The sequence below is a fragment of the Marmota flaviventris genome, chromosome 8, assembly GCF_047511675.1.
Source record: "Marmota flaviventris isolate mMarFla1 chromosome 8, mMarFla1.hap1, whole genome shotgun sequence".
NCBI classification, from domain to species: Eukaryota; Metazoa; Chordata; class Mammalia; order Rodentia; family Sciuridae; genus Marmota; species Marmota flaviventris.
In genome coordinates, this window is record NC_092505.1 from 84,422,972 (window position 1) to 84,444,333 (window position 21,362).

The window sequence follows — 21,362 nt, forward strand, 5'->3', positions numbered from 1 at the left end:
TCAATTTTTAAATGTAAATTTAAAAGTTTTACTGGCTCACAAAGATTAGTTTAAGTAGAAATAGGCTAACAGGCTATTTATGTTAAGTAGTGTTCTGGGCTTGCTGAGCTACCTGTTTAATTACTATCACCTATTTGATTTGCATTATATTTTCATCATTTGTTTCTAAGAGAGGTTCACTAGTATTAAAAGTATTATGCATCAATATTTAACATGGAAAAGTGAAATGAGCAAGTTTGTAAGTTATTTACTAGTGTGAGGCTGTAAACTCTGAATTGACAAAATTTTAGAATTTAAAAACTGGAAGGTAGAAGTTACTGAGTGCCTTTTGTTCCACTTTTGCCTTCACAGATGATTAGCTGAATGTCTTTGAATAGATTGAAAAGTTATAGATGAAGGTTTTAATTATGACCTCCAGTTGCTTAATGAGATTATAAAAGTATCCAGTCATAGGTAGATAACAGGCTGCCCTTTGTGTTTTCAGTGGCCCACTGTTTAAATAATAGCTAGGGTTAATTGAGCATTATTTTGTTTTAGTAACTGTGTTAAGTACTTTACCTGCCTCTTCACAACAACTTTGTGAGAGAAGTAGTGTTTTTAAACCTCATTTTGGAGATGAAGAAAGTGGGGTTCAAAGAAATTACAGAATTAGGAAATAATAGAATCAGGATTGAACCCAGACACTCTTGAGCTTGAGGGCCATCATAATTAGCAAGGTGCAGTCAAGACACAAAAAACACATCAGTAATTTGACCAGGAAAATTTAATGAACTATTTTACTATGTAAAAGAAAATTCTGGTTATAACAGAAGTAGCAATATCTGTTATCACCCCTGTGACTGAGTGAAATGAATAAACCACAAAGGAATTTAGGAACTGAAGAGATAACCAGCAAGACAGTGAGGCAGAGGGCGTGGCTGCTGTAGGAACAGGATGCCTGTGATGAAGCTTCCACTCTGGTGGATAAAAAACTGGTTAGAGGCCACTTACTGAGGAGCTATGAGAGTTGCCACTGCTGGTGGGCACCGCTGGGACCTCTTCACACACTACAATCATTGCCCTCTGCAGAAAACAAGCTCTAGGGTAAAAGTTCCTTCTTCCTCTTCTGACCTTATTGCCCTCTCTTGGTAGAGCCTAACATGAGCAAGCTGGTGAGAGAAATGAAGTCACAGTTTGTAACCCACTCTTACAAAGTTGAACAGAGAAGGGTGGGTTTAAATCTGAGAGATAATAAATTTAATTACTTGACCAAACACTTTCTAAAGCCAAAGTTACCCATTCTTTCCTTCTTTCTTTTTAAAGCTGTAGATGGATACAACATCTTTCTTTCTTTCTTTCTTTAGTGGTGCTGAGGATTGAACCCAGCACCCCACATGTGCTAGGCAAGCACTCTACCACTGAGCCATAACCCCAGCTCAGCCAGCTCTTTCTTGAATTTGCTGGAATTATTGATGCCAAGGACAGATTTCGTTAGAAGTTAAAGAAACCATGTTTTTATTTTTCATTTGAAACTGAATTCATATAAAATGTGATGAACTTCCAAATGTGGATTGATTTGTGGAGTTTTTAAGAAATGGAATATTTCTATCATAAAACTATTATGAGGAAGATAAGGCTTGATACTTGAACCTTTTTAGCTCTTTGAAATTTGAATATTTTGCCAATGTAGAAAAAAGTAATTGATTTGAGATAATTCAGTTGGAGGTTGTAGGGTTTTCAGCTGATGTTTTTTATTTGTACTTTCTATATAATAGGAAACAAGTTTTCAAAAGGAATGCTTCCTTACCTAGGCAAGAGACCATGTTTCCAGTTAGTTTGGAAGCTAGACATGTGTTTGATTACCATGTAAGCAGTGTCTAATATGGTTTAAGATATGTTTTGTAATGCTGTACATTTTTTACCTAGTCACCAAAACTGACTTCTAAAAGTCAGTGTATTAATAGTTCAGTGAATTATGTGATTAAAAGTAATAACTCATTTCCTTCAAAAATAGTAATTGTTTCTAACATTTCATCACTCTCAACCTCCTCTTCCCTCAGCTAACCTCATATAAGAGTTCCCTGCACCATGTGTGGTTTTGGTTTTTGAGGTTTCTGTGACTCATGATCAACCCTGGTCCCAAATCATTAATTGGGAAATTTTAGAAATAAACAATTCAGAAATTTTAAGTTGTGCATCATTCTTAGTAGTGTGATGGAAATCTCGTGCCGTCCTGTCCTGCTTGGGATGTGAGTCTTCCTTTGTCCAGTGTATCCACATTGTATTTACTACCTATCTGTTAGTCACTTAGTAGCTGTCTCAGTTATCATATCAGTGCTTATATTCAAGCAATCCTTATTTTACTTAATAATATTCCCAAAGTACAAGAGTAGTGATGTTGGCAATTTGTTTATGCCAAAGGAAAGCTGCTTCCTTTAAGTGAAATGCTTCCTTTAAGTGAAAAAGTGTAAGATATTTTGAGAGTGGGAGAGTCCATATTTACATAAATTTTATTGTAGTATGATTATTTTATTATTAATATCTTACTATGCCTAATGTATAAGTTAAACTTTATCATGGTTATGTATGTGTATGGAAAAGCTTAGTGTATGTAGGATTTGGTATTGTCCAAGCTTTCAGGCATCCACTGGAAGTCTTGGAATGTATCCCCACGGATAAGGGAGGACTATGTACTTATTTATGTCATGTAAAAAGATGAAATTCCATCTCTCTGATATTTTAAAAAAGAAGTCTTAGGAAATATAAGCCCTCATAGGAATAAATAAGTGAAATTTTAAATTTATAGTGAAAAAGTTAACCTTTATAAACTTAATTTTATAATGTAGATGTGACAGCATAGAAAAACTAAAGGCCCAAATACCCAAGATGGAACAAGAATTGAAAGAACCAGGACGATTTAAGGATTTTTACCAGTTTACTTTTAATTTTGCAAAGAATCCAGGACAAAAAGGATTAGGTAAGAATATTTTAAAGTTATATTTGATGTTTCAAATATATTTAAATACATTGATAGTATCACTTTGTAATAGGAAGTTATGTGTTTTGATCATAAAGTCATGAAAATACCAGCTTTAGGGAAAAAAAATGAGAAACTGAACTTTTAGTCAGAAAATACTGTGCACATTGGATAATAGGATATCATGAACCACTGATATTTAAAAAAATAAAAAATTATACAGAAAATAAATAATTGTTAAAATTCCACTGACAATTATTTATGTATTATTTCATTCATTCAAGACATTTTAGAATCTTAGGACCTATAGAAATAGTATTGTTAAGGTTTTTGAGTAATTGAATACCCAATAACTTTTGTGTGTGTGTAGTGCTTGGGATTGAATTTAGGGCATGCACATACTTAGGCTAGTGTTCTACCACCGAGCTGTATTCCCAGCCTAACTTTATTCTTTTTATTTGAAAACTGTAAGAAAGGATGAAAAAGAAAATGATTAACATGTATAATTGTATTATAAGGGAAACACTTTGTTTGTTAACAGTGAAGATCAACTTAACCACTCAACCACATAATCTCATTAATAGATCAACTGATTTATACTAAATATAATATCCATACATTTGCTTTTGGGACAGACAGCTAGGAGATATGAAAGTAAAATATATATTTTAATTTACAAATTACCTAAAAGATTAGATAGTAGCAGGTAATACAAAATAAATGGGTATACAGGTTTTAGAGAAAGAAATGAATAAAAGCAGGAGTGCTTGGGAAATGCTTTCTGAACAGGGGGATATGAACTCCTCAAAGATTTGATATTTGACTTGACATGGGAAGATAAAAGGTATTTCATTGAGAGGATAGTTATTAATGAGGATCTACAACCTTAGAAATAAGGTTGGCTTGTCTGTAGTTTGATTTCAGTGGGAATTCTTTGTTGGAAATTTAATTGGCGAGACACAATAAGACTAACTAAATAACCACAGGCTTCTTTTGAAAATGGGCCAAAAGGTTTAAATTGGAGAATGTGGGAAATGTGAACCTACTGAAGATTTTGATGATAGCAGTAACTTCTATTTAATGTGAGCCTTCAGTGTGCCTGGCAGTGTGCTAAACGCTTTACACATAGCTGATGTTTGTCATGTTAAATGTAATGTTTAATAATTTTATGAGTTATTTATTCTTTGATTTAATAGTTTGTCAACTTCTGAGTGCCCAATATGCAGAAATAGAGTACTATGAGTCTTTTTTTTTTCTTTAAATAGTTTTTAGTTGTTAATGGACCTTTATTTTATTTGTTTATATGTGGTGCTGAGAATCGAACCCAGTGCCTCACACATGCTAGGCAAGCGCTCTACCACTGAGCCACTACCCAGCCCTTATGAGTCATTTTTTAATCCTTAATTAGCAGATGAGGAAATTGAGGCACAGGAAGGTTAAATAACTTTAACCATTGATGGAAATGAGTTTTTGTTTTGTTTTATTGGGAATTGAACCCAGGACCTCATCCACAGTAGGCAAGCACTCTACTGAGCCCTAATGTGGTCTTTCGTACTAATCCTTTGTTATATTTTAGAGTGGGGGCAGGGAAATGTTCAGAAATGTATTATATAAGTAGGGATTAGACTAAGGAAGTGATTGAAAGAGAGGAGGGGCTGGGGTGGTGGCTTAGTGGTAGAGTGCTTGTCTAGCATCCACAAAGTACTGGGTTTGATCCTCAGCACCACATAAATGTAAAATAAAGATATTGTGTCCACCTAAAACTAAAAAAGTAAAAATTTTTTTAAAAAAAAAGAGAGGAAAGGATAAATGTATAACATTTATTTATATTGGAGAATATAAACATGACTGAATTGATTAAAGGTTTATAAAATATCTTTAATCAAACTTTTAATGAAGCCTCCTTTCTGATTATTCAGTATATCACTTTTTAAAACAGATTTTTACTTTTAATTCACAGGTGGTAATTGTGTATTTTTATAAGATGCAGTGTGACATTTTAATACATTTCACTATATAATGTATAGTGATCAAACCAAGATAGATTTTATTCTTATAGGAAAAAAAATCCTCATTTTTCAGGCAAAATAAGCTGGGATATCTAGGGTTAGTTTCTCTTTATCTGTAGGCACCAGTTAACAGGCTATTTTTTCTAGCTTCTTCTTTTCCTTCTTGCAAATAAAAATCTGTTAAAGCCTCAGAATTTGTGTTAAAAGAATTATTTTGTGGTTTCTAGAAATGTAGCACAGTATTTTGGTAATATTAAACATAGAATTGTTAATGTCAAAGTAAAAGAACTGAATCTATTTCTTCATTATATCTCTACCTCTTACAGGAGCACAAAAAGTGGTTCTGGCTGAATATGTAGTTTTGATGTTGAAGCTAAGTTTTTTTTTTAATTATATGGTAAAAATAAAGCAAAATTAAATTTTTATAGATGTTGAATATTTTAATTGGAATTTTAGATTACAGGAAAAGTTGAAAAAGATTATGTGAAGATGCTAGATTTAAAAATTTAACTATCTAGTAAGTATTGTACTTAAGAAAAAAGTGTAATAAGAGTTAAAGAATTTATCTTTTGCAAGGTGAAGAGAATTCTGGAGATTGCACAGAAGTATGAGTGTTCTTAACATTGATGAACTGTATGCTTAAAAAGGTTAAAGTTGTTGGGCTGGGGGTGTGGCTCAAGTGGTAGTGCGATCGCCTGGCATGCGTGCGGCCTGGGTTCGATCCTCAGCACCACATACAAAGAAAGATGTTGTGTCCACCAAAAATTAAAAAATAAATATTAAAATTCTCTCTCTTTTTTAAAAAAAAGGTTAAAATTGTAAATTTTATGTTTTGTGTATTTAATCACATAGAAGAGGTGAGGCCCAAAGCAAATTGGCAAAGAGTGATAGTAAAATTAAGAAAACCCTAAAACACTGAATGTATAATGGCATAGTAAATCCTAATGTACAGTGTATTCTTAATAATAATAGACTTATATTAATTTATCAATTGCATAAAATATACCACACTAAAACAAGATGTTAAAAATAGTGAGGCTGGGTGCGTTGGCTCGCGCATGTAATCCCAACTGCTCTGCAGGCTGAGACAGGAGGATCACAGGTTTCAAAGCCAGCCTCAGTAACAGCAAGGCCATTAAGCAACTCCGTGAGACCATGTCTCTAAGTAAAATGCAAAATAAGGCTGGAGATGTGGCTCTCAGTTCAATCACATTTACCCCCCACCCTAAAAAATAGAATAGGGCTGGGGGGTGTGGCTTAGTGGTAGAGCACTTGAGTAGCTTGCACAAGACCTTGGGTTTGAACTCTTAAGCATAACACACACACACACACACACACACACCCCCATACACACACACACACACACACAGGTGGGAATTGAGGGGTGGGGAAGGAAAGGAGAGTATATGGGAACCTCTGTACTTTTTGCTCAGTTTCTCTTAAAACTAAAACACACAATGTATTATTTAAAAAAGAAAGCACAATAAAATAAAAGACATAGTTTCTCTTGTTTTGCATTGGTGTTAGGTGTCACTAAGTATAATGATTTGCTTAGTTGAAAAGCTTAATTAAGAAGGAAACAGTTTTCTTGACAACTTTGCAAGAGTTCACAGGGTTCTTAGATTACAAAATTTTGCATAGAGGAATTTTAAAAATCATAGAAGAGGTGAGGCCCAAAGCAAATTGGCAGAGTGATAGTAACAGCATTGTGGTTTGTTTATAAATAGCTATGTTGGTGCCGGGTGGGGTGAGTTCAAAACCAGTCTCAGCAATGGCGAGGTGCTAAGTGAGATACCCTGTCTCTAAATAAAATACAAAATAGGGTTGGAATGTGGCTCAGTAGTTGAGTACCCCTGAGTTCAATCCCTGGTACCCCCCCCCCCCAAAAAAAAAAAAAATGCTGATTACAATGAGAGTTGGTGTTTTTCCTTTTTTTTGCCTTAACTTTCTTTCCATTTCTTTTGTCTCTCAGTGTTAAGGATGGAACCCAGGCCTCACAGATTAGCTAGAGAAGAGCTCTGCCACTGAACTACACCCTGAGCCATATATAACTTTATTTCTTGGGACATCAGGCTAGGGTGCTTTGTCTAGCACCATCTGATTCAATCATCTGCCATTTTTGATACTTGTTAGCATTTTAAATTTGAAAGGGATTCTTAAAGTCCTCTATAAAAGCTAACCTACCCTGATGCTCATTTAGTTTCTCCTTTTGAATATACAGGATGAACATTGTTTTAGGAAGTTGTCTGTTCTGTCACAAAATAACTTGTGATTACTCAGTTCTTCCTTGTTAAGCTAACATCTTTGTCCTTATAACTTCTACCATTGCTCTTATTTGTTCTTTAGTGCGACAAAGAGGAAGTCTCACCATTTAAAGATTACTATCATTTACCCCTTGTATTATTTTCCCCCAGTTCAGCGTTCCAATTTATTTTGTTTTTATTTGAGGATGTGTTTGTTATTCCTGTTACTGTTCCGCCAAACACATTTCCAGTTCATTGGTTTCTCTCAAAAGAGAGCTCTTAAAGCTAAACATGAATCTGGGCATGGTGGTACACCATCCAGTAACTCTGGAGGCCAAGGCAGGAGGATTATTGCAAGTTTGAGGACAGCATCAGCAAATTAACGAGACCTTGTCTCAAAAAATAAGCTGGACACAGTGGCGCATGCCTGTGGTCCCAGCAGGTTGGGAGGCTGAGGCAGGAGGATTGAGAGTTCAACTCAGTGAGATCCTGTTTCTAAATAAAGTACAAAATAGGGCTGGGGATGTGGTTCAGTGGTTGAGTGCCCCTGAGTTCAGTCCCCCCAGCCAGCCAACTAACCAACCAACCAACCAACCAATCAACCAATAAATAAATAAATGGACTGGGGAAGAGGCTCAAAGGTAAAGGTAAAGGTAAAGCACTGCTGGATTAAATTCCCAGTAAACTACCCCCACAAACAAATAAATAAACAAAAACTGAACACAATATTCCAGATGAGGGCTGTTTAATATAGAGCACTGTTGATATATTATTATTTGTGAGACTGGTCATTCTATTAATTTTGTTTAAAGATGATATATTTTCTTTAGCAGCCATGGCATTTTAAGGACCATGCTGAAATTTTGTTAGACTAAATAAAGTCTATAGGTCATTTTATTGTGAATTGCGGTTCAGTTAAAATCTTATAACTGTGTAGTTGATTGAAAAGATTATTAAACATTGTGATTATAATTGATTATAAAACATTATTAAACATTTATTATAAAGCTAGGTGCAGTGGTGCATGTCTGTAGACTCATCATTCAGGAGACTGACATAGAAGGATCTGGAACCAAGGAATTCCAGGCCTACCTGGATGATGTAGTGAGACCCCTGAGTCAAAAAAGAAAAAAAAAAATTCTTTTTTACTTTCATGTTTAGAAATGATTTATAGTGTTTAAAAGAGCATTTTCAGGGCTTTGGGTTGTGGCTTAGTGGTAGAGAGCTTGTCTAGCATGTGTGAGGCCCTGGGTTCAATCCTCAGCACCACATAAAAATAAATAAATAAAATAAGGATATTGTGTCCAACTACAACTAAAAAAGAAAAAAAAAGAAAAATAAATTTAAAAAATAAAAGAGCATTTTCATCTATAAAATTTCATTTTGTTCTCATAACAACCCTTTGAGCTAAGTAAAAAATGCTATTCTATTATATTAAAATACTCATGGACTGACTAATTAAAAACACATAACTTTATAGTTGGTAGAACTAGGAGTAGACTCCAGTTACTTATGAGTACGTTCTGTATGCTTTTTGTTATATTATCCCTAACTGTAGGGATTTCTTTTTTTTTAAATTTTTTAATTTTATTTTTTAAATTTTATTTTTTTTAAATACACGACAGTGGAATGCATTACAATTCTTATTATACATATAGAGCACAATTTTTCATATCTTTGTATATACAGTATGTTCATGCCAATTTATGTCTTTAGACATGTACTTTTTTGCATTACAATTCTTATTACACATAATACCACAAATTTTCATATCTCTGTATATAAAGTATGTTGGCACCCAGTTCGTGTCTTTATACATATAAAGTTTGGATAATGATGTCCATCACATTCCATCATCCTTGCTAATCCCCTGCCCCCCCTCCTTTTTCCACCCACCCCTCTTCCCTGTCTAGAATTCATCTATTCCTTCCATGCTCCCCCTCCTTACCCCACTATGAGTCAGCCTCCTTATATCAGAGAAAACATTCAGCATTTGTTTTTTGGGGATTGGATAACTTCACTTAGCATTATCTTCTCCAACGCCATCCATTTACCTGCAAATGCATGATTTTATTCTCTTTTAATGCTGAGTAAAATTCCATTGTGTCTATATGCCACATTTTTTTTTTTTATCCATTCATCCACTGAAGGTCATCTAGTTTGACTCCACAGTTTAGCTATTATGAATTGTGCTGATATAAACATTGATGTGGCTGTGTCCCTGTAGTATGCTGTTTTAAGTCCTTTGGGGCTAGAATGAGGAGAGGGATAGCTGGGTCAAATGGTGGTTCCATTCCCAGATTTCCAAGGAATCTCCTTACTGCTTTCCATATTGGCTGCACCAATTTGCAATCCCACCAGCAATGTATGAGCGTGCCTTTTTCCCCACATCCTCACCAACACTTATTGTTGTTTGTCTTCATAATAGCTGCCATTCTGACTGGAGTGAGATGCTATCTTAGAGTAGTTTTGATTTGCGTTTCTGTAATTGTTATAGATGATGAACATTTGTTGATTGATTGTATATCCTCTTCTGAGAAGTGTCTGTTCAGGTCCTTGGCCCATTTGTTGATTGGGTTATTTGCTTTTTTTGGTGATTAGCTTTTTTGAGTTCTTTATATACTCTAGAGATTAGTGGTCTATCTGATGTGTGAGGGGTAAAAATTTGTTCCCAGGATGTAGGTTCTCTGTTCACCTCACAGATTGTTTCTTTTGCTGAGGAGAAACTTTTAGTTGGATTCTATCCCATTTATTGATTCTTGTTTTTAATTCTTGTGCTAGGCGCTAAGATTGTGGCTCAGCAGTAGAGCGCTCAACTAGCATGTATGAGGCCCTGGGTTCGATCCTCAGCACCACATAAAAATAAAATAAAGATATTGTGTCCAATTACAACTAAAAAATTTGAAAAAAAATATTGTGCTATACGAGTCTTATTAAGGAAGTTGGGGCCTAATTGCACCTTATGAAAATTAGGGCCTACTTTTTCTTCTATTAGACGCAGAGTCTCTGGTTTAATTCCTAGGTCCTTGATCCACTTTGAGTTAAGTTTTGTGCATGGTGAGAGTTAGGGGTTTAATTTCATTTTGTTGCATATGGATTTCCAGTTTTCCAGCACCATTTGTTGAAGATGCTATCTTTTATCCAGTGCATGTTTTTGGCACCTTTGTCTAATATAAGATAATTGTAATTTTGTGGGTTAGTCTCTGTATTCTCTATTCTTTACCATTGGTTTACCAGTCTGTTTTGGTGCCAATACCATGCTGTTTTTGTTACTATTGCTGTGTAGTGTAGTTTAATATAAAGATAATAGTACCTACCCTCACTGGTTGCCAGCGATGCCACCTGCTCCACTCTTCCTGCTAAGGATTGTTTAGCTATTCTGGGTCTCTTATTTTACAGATGAATTTCGTGATTGCTTTTTCTATTTCTATGAGGAATGCCATAGGGATTTTTTATCAGAATTGCATTAAATCTGTATAGTGCTTTTGGTAATATGGTCATTTTGATAATATTAATTCTACCTATCCAAAAGCAAGCTAGATCTTTCCATCTTCTAAGGTCTTCTTTGATTTCTCTCTTTAGGGTTCTATAGTTTTCATTGTATAGCTCTTTCACCTCTTTCGTTAAGTTGATTCCCAAGTTTTTTTTTTTTTTTTTTTGAGGCTATTGTAAATGGGGTAGTTTTCCTCATTTCCTTCTCAGAGGATTTGTCACTAATATACAGAAATGCCTTTGATTTATGGGTGTTGATTTTGTATCCTGCTACTTTGCTAATTTTATTTACTAGTTCTACAAGTGTCTTGTGGAGTTTTGGGTCTTCTAGGTATAGAATCATATTGTCAGCAAATAGTGCTAATTTAGGTATTTCTTAAAAAAAATTAAGGCATTGTGAATATTTTTTTAATCATCATTCCATCCACCCTAGTCAGTTGGTGACATTTTGTTCCCCTTAGGACTGTTAATTCATTTCCATGTTCATTCTGCACTCAACTGATCATTTTTTATGAAATCCCACATTGCCATATTGATTTTTGTTTGAAATAATGACATTGGAAAAAAATAAAATTATAAACTAACAAAAAATAGAATGACATTGAGAATATCTTTTTGCATTTTAAATTACACACTTAAGGATTCATTCTGCAAGCTATTCAATTTTAGAAAACACTGTTTTTAGGATTTATCCTGAATTGTTCTTTTTCAGTTCTTCAGAATCTATGATAACTTTAAAAATGATTAAAATAGAGGTAATGGTAAGGACTCATCTGGTACTGTTATAAATGCTTTATATATATTAAGTCAGTCTCACAACAACCAGTGAGGGTAGGTACTATTACCTTTATATTAAAACGAATCACAAAAAGGTCAACTTGGTTGCCTGCGTCACAATAACTAGGGGAAGAGTTGATGTTTACAAGACCAAAAGTCATGCTCTAAACTACTGTGTTTAGCCACCTCTTGTCTGGTGAGCCTGTTGTCTTTGTCACTCTATCTAAATAGTATTTTTTCCCTATAACTGGGGTAATTAACATCCTTGTACAATTTAATTCTATGTATGTCAGCTCTTAATTCTAATTAATTACTCTTTTTAAGACTTTTAAATTAAAAAACATTTATTGACTGCTTACTCTGAGAACCTGGAGTTAGCAGCATTTGAAGTCTTGGTCCAGGGGAGTTTGTGATGTTTTCAAAAGATAATAGTTTCTGAGCCTTGTTGGATGCATATTTTCGAGGCCAAAAGAAAAAACCCATTTCAAGTGTAGGGATTACCACGTACACTGGTCAGAGGTAAGTTCATTTGACTACACATACAGATATTTTCTGTATACTACAGGGAATCATTGGAGAATTTTAACATAGAAGTAACAATAGATTCATTCAAAAAAGCCCATCTCTAAGAACTGGTCCTTTTAAAAGGAATAGAAGGACTTGATGAAGAGATACTGGTTATGGAGCTGTTGCACGGAGTAAGCTAGAACTGAAGAGTATCCTAACATAGGCCCTCCACTGGGGATAAGAAATAGATATAAAATGTACTTAAGAGACAAAACCGAGAGTGCTTCTATTGGATGTGTGAGATGAGGAAGGAAATGGGTCTTCCCCAGGGAATTTCAATACCTTTAGGGAATATTTGGAAATCTGTAGGGTTGTTGTTTGGTAGTCACAGTGACCAAGGGTTTGTACTGGCACCATAGGGGTGCTAAATGGCCTACAATGCATGTGGAACATTTCCTCACTATCAGAAATTGTCTTTCTTTCTTTCTTTTTTAATTTTTAAAAAATATTTATTTTTTTAGTTGTGCACAATACCTTTATTTTGTTTATTTTTTATGTGGTGCTGAGGATGAAACCCAGGGCCTTGCACTTGCTAGGCGAGAGTTCTACCACTGAGCCACAACCCCAGCCCAGAAATTGTTTTTCATTGAGAAACATTGTGGGGTGTTATGACATTCACTGAGAGTGAAAGGAATAGCAGTTCTAAGGAGGTAAGAAATGAGTTAATTTTTAGCCCTGCTGAATTTGAGTTGTTTTAAGTACCCGAGTTGAAGATGACTTGAGGTAGGTAGCTATGAGTTTTTCAGAACTTGGAAGATTTTTCTAATTTAATGATCATTAGAGGTGGTCGAGTATACAACATGAAAAAAAGGTATAGGTTTGAAGATCTGCTGAAGGAAGCAGAAGTCGTTATTATTAACACACACCTTACAGAATGCCAGCATTAGTTAATAAGTGAATGGAGGAAGATAAACCAGTAAAAGAGAATGAGAAGGCCTAAGATTACAGAGAAAAATTGATAGAGTACTGTCATCAAAGCTGAAGGAAGTGACAATTCTATTCAGCCAATGTGCTCAGATCTATCAAATATGGCAGACAAATAAATTAAGAACATAAAAAATACTTAATTTGAGGACTGGGGCTATAGCTCAGTGGTAGAGTGCTTGCTCCTCAGATGTGAGGCACTGGGTTTGATCCTCAGCACCACATATAAATAAAGATATTGTGTTCATCTACAACAAAAAAAATTAAAAAAATAAAATACTTAATTTGGCAACCAGAATTATCTGATGACTGAATTTTGTAAGGTGAGCAACAAAGGTAGATACTAGTTACTAGTATTAAAGAGTGTGTGGGAGGTGAAGCAGTGGGGCACTAAATGTAGACCACAATAATTTCTCCTCTTTTGCAACCTGAGCTTTCATATACCATACATATGTAATCTTTAACTTGTAAGATTCTTTCTTTAGTGTGATCAGCTGACAAATAGGCATTTATACACGTCTTATGGTTGTAGGTATTTGAGTATTTTATTGTCATCCTTGTTTTATAAAAATTATTTGAAAATGGAGAAAACTACCAACACTAGTCTTAGTTTTCACAAATTTAATGCATTTGAAGTGAAGTGAAATCAAGTACATTAATAACAGCAAATCTTGGTTTCATGTGAATATTTACGGTGCTTAAGCCAGACCACTCTGTCGAGTTAGTGAAGGACAGAATTAAACAATCTGGAAGGAATATTGAGTATAGAACTTTTAAAGACTACAAAGACTAAAAAGGAGGTACAATTAGGAATTGATAATATTTTTTAGTACTCTTAACACTGGAGGATCTGAGTGGAGGTGTAGTGGTGTACACCTGTAATTCCAGTGGCTCAGGAGGCTGAGGCAGGAGGATCAAGAGTTCAAAGCCAGACTCAGCAAAAGTGAGGCTCTAATCAATTCAGTGAGACCCTGTCTCTAAATAAAATACAAAATAGTGCTAGGGATGTGGCTCAGTGATTGAGTGACCCTGAGTTCAGTCTCTGTTACCAAAAAAACCCCCAAAGAAACCAAAATTGGAGGATCTGATTTTGACTTTCATACATGGTTTTAGAAACAAATTATGTATAAAAGTAGAATACCACATCTACTATTTCAGGATATCTGTGAAGGGAAGAAGTAATAGGGTAGGTAGTAAAGGGGATAAGAGGTCCAAGGAATATTTTTAAAAGATAGGTGATCCCTAAGCATGTTTTTCTGTGGAGTGAGAAAAGCCAGAGGAACAGCAAGTTCCAAGTATAGAGAGAGGCCAGCTAGCTAATCAATATATAAGATTCCTTAAAAAGTGAAGGTGCTGGTCTGGGCTTGTGGCGCAGCGGTAGAGCGCTCACCTAGTACATGTGAGGCCCTGGGTTCGATCCTCAGCACCACATATAAATAAATAAATTAATTAATTAAATAAAGGTATTGTGTCCAACTACAACTAAAAAATAAATATTAAAAAAAAAGGTGAAGATGCTAACAGAGCAGGAATAAAGAGATGAAAGGCGTCTTGAATAGAAACGAAGAGGAGGTACGAGGTACCTTTTCTATTGAGCTTGAGGGGAAATGATAGATTTAAGGTTTAAAAAAGTATTCATTTGTTTGTAAAACCATGAGATGTTTGTTCATTTGTTTGTTTCTTTCTTTTTTTTTTTCTTTCTTTCTTTTTTTGTACCAGGGATTGAACCCAGGGGCACTCAAATACTGATAGCCACATCCCCAGCCCTTTCAGTTTTTTATTTAGAGAGAGGGCCTTACTAAGTTGCTGAGGCTGGCTTTGAACTCTCGATCTTCCTGCCTCAGCCTCCTGAGCCACTGGATAACAGGTGTGTGCTACCACACCCAGCTCATTCAGCAGTTTCTGAATGCCTGCTCGTTGTTGCAGTCTGTCAATTTGGGGATGTGTTTCACCTGTCCTTGCAGAAGTGAAGACCTGGTTAGATGGGAGATTAAAAAGAATAAAAAGATGGGAGAGGTGTGTGTGTGTGTGTGTGCGTGTGCGCGCGTGCGCGCTGGTGTTTGAATCCAGAGCCTTATTCATGCTGATCTTGTCTTTTGCCATTCAGCAACACCCCCAGTTCAAGGTGACTTGGCAGTACTGAGGATAGAACTCAGTGCCTCATGTATGCTAGACAAACACTCTGCCACAGAGCTACATCCCCAGTCCTATAGATGGCCATTTTTAGTAGGTAGAACAGTGGACACCTTGCTAAAGTTATATGATATTAATTTGATGGCATCAGTGTTGAAATGGTGTTTTTGTCAAGGAGAAATGAAGATTGTACTCATTCAGGATTATAATTTTGGAGAGCAGTTGTGTCCTGAAAGACAAAGGAAAGGTTAAGAGGATTATATAGAAAGAGTATGGTTGAAATAAAGTACCATGGAAGGGGAATAAAGGAAGGGATCTTGAGACTGAAGAAAAACTATAATGTTAAAAGGGAAAAAGAGCAAGAGATCAGCAGTGACTAAGAATATATGTGAAATATTGGTGTTTTTTTTTTTAAAGAGAGAGAGAATTTTATTATTTATTTTTTAGTTTTCGGCAGACACAACATCTTTGTTTGTTTGTGGTGCTGAGGATCGAACCCAGGCCGCACACCCCTGAAATATTGGTGTTTAAAGCTTAGGAGTCAGAATAATTTGAGTAGTATGTTAGCTTGTCATTGCTGTGAACAAAATATCTAACAAAACAATTTAGAGTAGGCTTAGAGTTTCAGAGGTTTCAGTTCATGATTGACTGGCTCCAAGGTAGAAACATCATGGCAGAAGGGTATGGGTGTCCAGTGGTGGGATGGGAAAAGGGCCTGAGATAAAATGAAGTCCCCAAGGGCACATCCCTAGTGACCTATGTCCTCCAACTGTGCCCTACCTGCCTACAGTTAACACTATACCCCAGTCATCCAGCTGTTAGTAGATCCACTTATGAGGTCAGAACCCTCATAATCTAATCACCACCCCAAATTCCTATCTCAGGACATTGCTGTGTTGGGGATCAAGCGTTCATTCAACCCACGAGACATTGGGTAATATTCCAGATCCAACCATACATTCTTCCCCTTGCCTCCAGAGGCCCATGTTTGTCTGACAAGGCAAAATGCATTCTGTCCCATGAATCCCTGCAATCAATTCTACCTTTTCTTAAATAAATCCAGGTTTTGTGTCTATTCTTTAAAGTTACATACTTCCAGCATACAATGGCATAGAGTAATTATTCCCATTCCAAAAGGGGAGGAATAGGGGTATAGAAAGGATAGGACCAAAAGCAAGATGGAAACCAAGCAAGACAAGCATAAGTCTTTTTTTTAGCTCCATGTCTGATATCTAGGGTTATATGTAAGTGGCCAGATATGGGCCCTGGTGGTCTTGCTGGTTGCAGCCCACATGGCGCCTCTCTTGGGCTGGCTCCACTCATTCCCTGCAGTGTTCCTTGGTAGATGTTCCATGTTTCTGGCGTCTCTAACTTAGGGTGTCTAATGCAGCTTTGGCTTCACTTGGACAGAATCAGACATCACCCTCTCAGGGACTGCTTGCAGATATTCCCAGCCCCAACACACACTGCTTGGTCTCCCAAGCCTTCCTTCCTTTCATGAAACTAAAACTCCAGGATTTTGCATTCCTGCAAAACCAGCACCATGTGGACAATGCCAAAGTCTGCCAACAGCTGGAGAATAGCTGGACACTGTAGTAGCCTCTACCAGGGTAGCTGAGCACAGTTAAATGAACCCTGGGGAAACAACTTTCTAGTTAGCCCTTTGTGAGCAGGATGCTCCAGCTCTCCTCTGAAAGCAACATCTTTCAAATGAGCTTTCGTTATGTTCTTGAGCCTGACATGGGTGTGGTCTTACCAATTCTGGAGATGCCTCAAAGCATCTTTCCTGTTGTCTCTGTAGAATACTTGTTTATTTTTAATTGTGCTAATATCTCAAGGAAACACAGATTGCTTGGCCTTAATTTTTCATACTTTTGTAAGTTGTGTAAATTTACAGTTTGGCCAAAATTTGGCAATACTGCCAATTTTCCAAATGTTTCTGCTCTTTTTGTTTATGGTTTCTCAACAGTGAACCTAACTAAAAGCCACATGTACTACCACTTGACTGCTATGCTGTTTCAAAATTTATTCTGCTAGATTAGTTTGCTACTTTTAATTTTGCCTCACCCCAGGTCTCAGGGAATAAAATGTAAACAAGTTCTTTGCTTGAATGTAACACATGTAGCCTCTAGTTATTTTCCATATGAAATCTTTTGAACATAGTCTTTACTGTCCATGTTCCTGTTGGCATTTTTGTCTTCTGAGCTCACACCTGAATGATCCATTAAACTCTCTTTACAGCATTCTAAGGGTTTTCTAGCCTGCATTTTTAAACTTCCAAAATCCTGCAAACCAGTTTCAGAGGTTTCTGAACAATGTGAACAGGTATAATCACAGGAATGACCCCATTCCTGGTACCAATTTTCAGTTTTAGGTTTTCATGTAACAAAATACCTAACAATAAGGGCTTGAAGGGGAGAAAGATTTATTTTGGATCACAGGTTTCAGAGTTTTGGGTCCTTGACCAACCAGCCCCAAGGCAGAAACATCATGGCAAAAGGGTGTTGCAGAAAAAATGCTGCTTAGTTCATGGCATCCAGGGAAGAGGTGGGACACACCAGGACATGATAAAAGTCTCCAAAGTATATGCCTTGGTGACCTGTCTTTTCCAACCATGCCTTACCTGCCCACCACCTCCCTGTAGTCTGTTCACTAGTTAGTGGATTTATTTGCTGATAAGGCCAGAGCCCTCATGATCCAATCATTTCTTCAAAACTTTACTTTCTGAACTTTGCTGCTTTGGGGACCAAGCTTCTGACACACAGACCTTGAGGGACATTCCAGACCCAAATCATAACAAGTGGCATAATGGTTAAAGTTCCAGGATATTTTACTTAAAATTTTTATTAACATGAAATATCGCTTATTGTTATGGGATTCAATGTGTTATTTCAATACATGCATAATGGTGTAAAACTGGTCAAATTGGGATAATCAGTATTTCTATCTCTTTTTTTAATATTTGGAGGTTTGAACTACTTCTAGATCTTCACAAAGTATATAATAAATCAGTGTGAACAGTAGTTGTCTTATTGAACTGTGGAACACCAGAACTCCTTCTGTGTTTTGGTACATTTATTCAATCTCTGTCTGTCCCCCAGCCTTTAGTAATTATTATTCTGAATTCAAGTTTAACTTCCACATGTGAGAGAGAACATGCACTTCTGTATCTTATTTTACATAATGTAATATCCTCCAATTCCATCCATTTTGCTGCAAATGGCAGGACTTCATTCTTTATGTCTGAGTAATATTTCATTGTGTATATATAGCATACTTTGTTTATTCATCCATTGATGTGTGCCTCTGCCAATTCTGTATCTTGGCTATTGTGAATAGTGCTGCAGTAAACATGGGGAGTAGATAATCTCTTTAATATGCTAATTTCACTTCCTTTGGATATATACCCAGAAGTGGAATACCTGGATGTATAGTAGATCTGATTTTAGTTTTTTGAGAAACTTCTATACTCTTCAAATTGATGCACTAATTTATATTACATTCTACCAGTAGTTTAAGAGAACAGTTCCCTTTTCTCTGCATTCTTGCCAGCAATTGTGACTTTTTTTTGGGGGGGGGGGTAGATGGATACAAATATCTTTATTTAGTTTTATGTGGTGCTAGGGATTTAATCCAATGTCTCACGTGAGTTAGGCAAGCATTCTACCAGTGAGCTACAACCCCGGCCCCATGACTTTTTTTAATAGTAGCTATTCTAACTAGAGTAACATGATAATTCATTGTGATTTTGATTTGCATTTCCCTATTTGCTAAGGATAAGGAGCATTTTTTCCACATATTTCTTGGTTGTTTGTATTTGTCCTTTTGAGAGATACTTGGTCAGATCATTTATTCATTTTTTATTTATTGTTGAGGGTTTTTGTTGTTGTTGTTGTTACCGGGGCACTTAATCTCTGAGCCATATTCCCAGCCCTTTTTATATTTTATTTAGAGACAGGGTCTCACTGTGTTGCTTAGGGCCTTGCTTAGTTGCTGAGGCTGGTTTTGAATTTGTGATCCTCCTGCCTCAGCCTCCTGAGTTGCTGGGATTATAGGCATGCGCCACTGTGCCCAGCGTTTGAGTTCTTTTTTGCATTCTGGGAGTAGTCATTTGTCACATGAATAGTTTGCAGATATTTTCTCCCATTCTTTTGGTTATCTCCTCACTCTTTCCTTTTCTATGCAGAAGCTTTTTGGTTTGACAAAATTCATTTATCTGTTTTTGCTTTTATTTCCTGTGCTTTTGGGGTCTTAATCTAGAAAAAGTCATTTCCTGTGTGGATGTCTTGAAGTGTTTTCTTCTTTTTCCTAGTAGTTTCATCATTATGCAGGTCATCTGTTTAGGTTTTTGATCCATTTTTGTGTTCACTTTTGCATAGGCAACAAATAGGAGATATATTTTAGTCTTCTGCATATGGATATCTAGTTGTCCCAGCACTGTGCATTGAAGAGGCTGCCCTTTCTCCATTGTCATCTTTGGCAAGAACCAGTTGTCTGTAGATGCAGGGGGTTATTTCTGGGATTTCTGTTCTGTCCAATGATCTGTGTGTCTGTTTTAAGCCAATACCATGATGTTTTTGATTACTATACTTTATCAGATATTATGAAACCTTCAGCTTCTCTTTCTCTCTTTCTTCCTTTCCTTTCCTTCCCTCCCTTCCCTTCCCTTCCCTCCCTCCCCTCCCTCTTTTTTTTTTTTTGGTGGTACTGAGTCCAAGAGGCTTCTCTGATTTATATGTCCATCACCCACCCACCTTTTCTTGTAGACAATGTCTTGCTCAGTTACCCCAGCTGGCCTCAAGCTTGCAGTCCTCCTGCCTCATCCTTCCAAGTAGCTGGGATTATAAGCATATGCCATCATTCCTGGCTTCAGCTTTATTCTTTTTGTTCAGGATTGCTCTGGCTACTTATTCTTTTTTTTGTTTTCCTTTTCCTGATACTTGGGATTGAATTCTGAGCCTTATGCATACTAGGCAAGCGCTCTGTCATGTATCCCTGGCCATTATTTGAGAACTTTTGTGTTTCCATATGAATAATAGTTTTTTTTTTCCCCTGTGAAGAATGGCATTGTTATTTTGATAGGGATTGCATTGAATCCTTAAATTGTTTTAGGTAGCTATGGACATTTTATCAATTCTGTCCACGAACATGGGGTGTTTTACCATTTTTTTGACATTTTGGGATTCAGATCTTTGGTTGAATTTAATCCTGTGTATTTTCTTTTATAGCCATTGTGAGTGACATTGCTTGCTTTCTTAGCATGTTCTTTATTGGCATATTAAAAATGCTGCTGATGTTTGCATGTTGATTAAAGCTCTTACAGTTTAACTGAATTTGTTTGGTTAATTCCAGTCATCTTTTGGCAGCGTTTCTTTTAGAGGAGCGTTTGCTTTTGGACTAGAGTAGAGGTAGGAACTGTCCTAATAGAGTGCGTGGTCATAAGACATTTCACGTGGACATTGAAGACCTTCAGAATGGTGACAGAACATGGGATCAAGAAGGACTGAACCAGTTACCAAAGATGTCAGCAAATGTGGCAGATTTGATTAGGAGCTTGGTAGAAGGATAGAGCTGAGAAGGGATTAAGTGATAGATTTAGTTTTTAGGTATTTCATAAAGCATGAAGGTGAAAGAGTAGTGATTTAGAGGTGGTAGTGGTGATCTAAGAAAAGTGTCCACGTTCTTTTGAGAGGGAAATGCAGCTGTCACTTGAAAGCAATGCTGTAAATTAGGATTTAGATAACACAAGAGGATTGAAGGTTACATTCTCTAAAAAAGTTCAGGATGCAGAATTTAGTTGTATTGTAATGGGCATTCAAGGGGCACTGGAGGATCAGAAAGGAAGACCTATAGGGACAACAAAAATCTGGGGGGAAAAGGCCAGTTACGGGAATTGGGATAATAGAAAAGGTAGTGGAATTAGGATAATAGAAAAGGTAGACTACCAGATAGGTTTGCAGTTTGGATTAATGGCTAGGAATGATAAAGGGGATTAACCAGTCTGAAAATTTAAATGGAATTCTGATAAAAGTTGTTTAGTGTCTTCTTGAGATAGAAGGGGGATTAGCAGAGATGACAGCAGCTATATAGATATGATAATCAAGCTTTAGCATATCTTGGTCAAATCACTAAGGAGTATTTGAGTGGAGTGGAATTATTAACATAGAATATTACTGTTTCTGGAGAGATTTTCCTTCAGGTTGGCTTTATTCTCTTAACTCTTGGGGAAATGGTTGTTTAATCAGTTAACTGTTAATTATC

The 21,362-nt window shown here is 36.3% G+C and overlaps 1 protein-coding gene across 4 annotated transcripts in view; it reads left to right on the top strand.

Annotated features, from left to right (window-relative positions):
• Positions 1-21,362, top strand: part of Dcun1d1 (defective in cullin neddylation 1 domain containing 1) — a 42,588-nt gene that overhangs the window by 14,345 nt on the left and 6,881 nt on the right. For all 4 annotated transcript variants that reach the window (XM_027942202.2, XM_071615439.1, XM_071615438.1 and 1 more), the window contains one exon: positions 2,826-2,956. In XM_027942202.2, the coding sequence (XP_027798003.1) occupies positions 2,826-2,956 (131 nt within the window). The remainder of the gene's footprint in view (positions 1-2,825; positions 2,957-21,362) is intronic.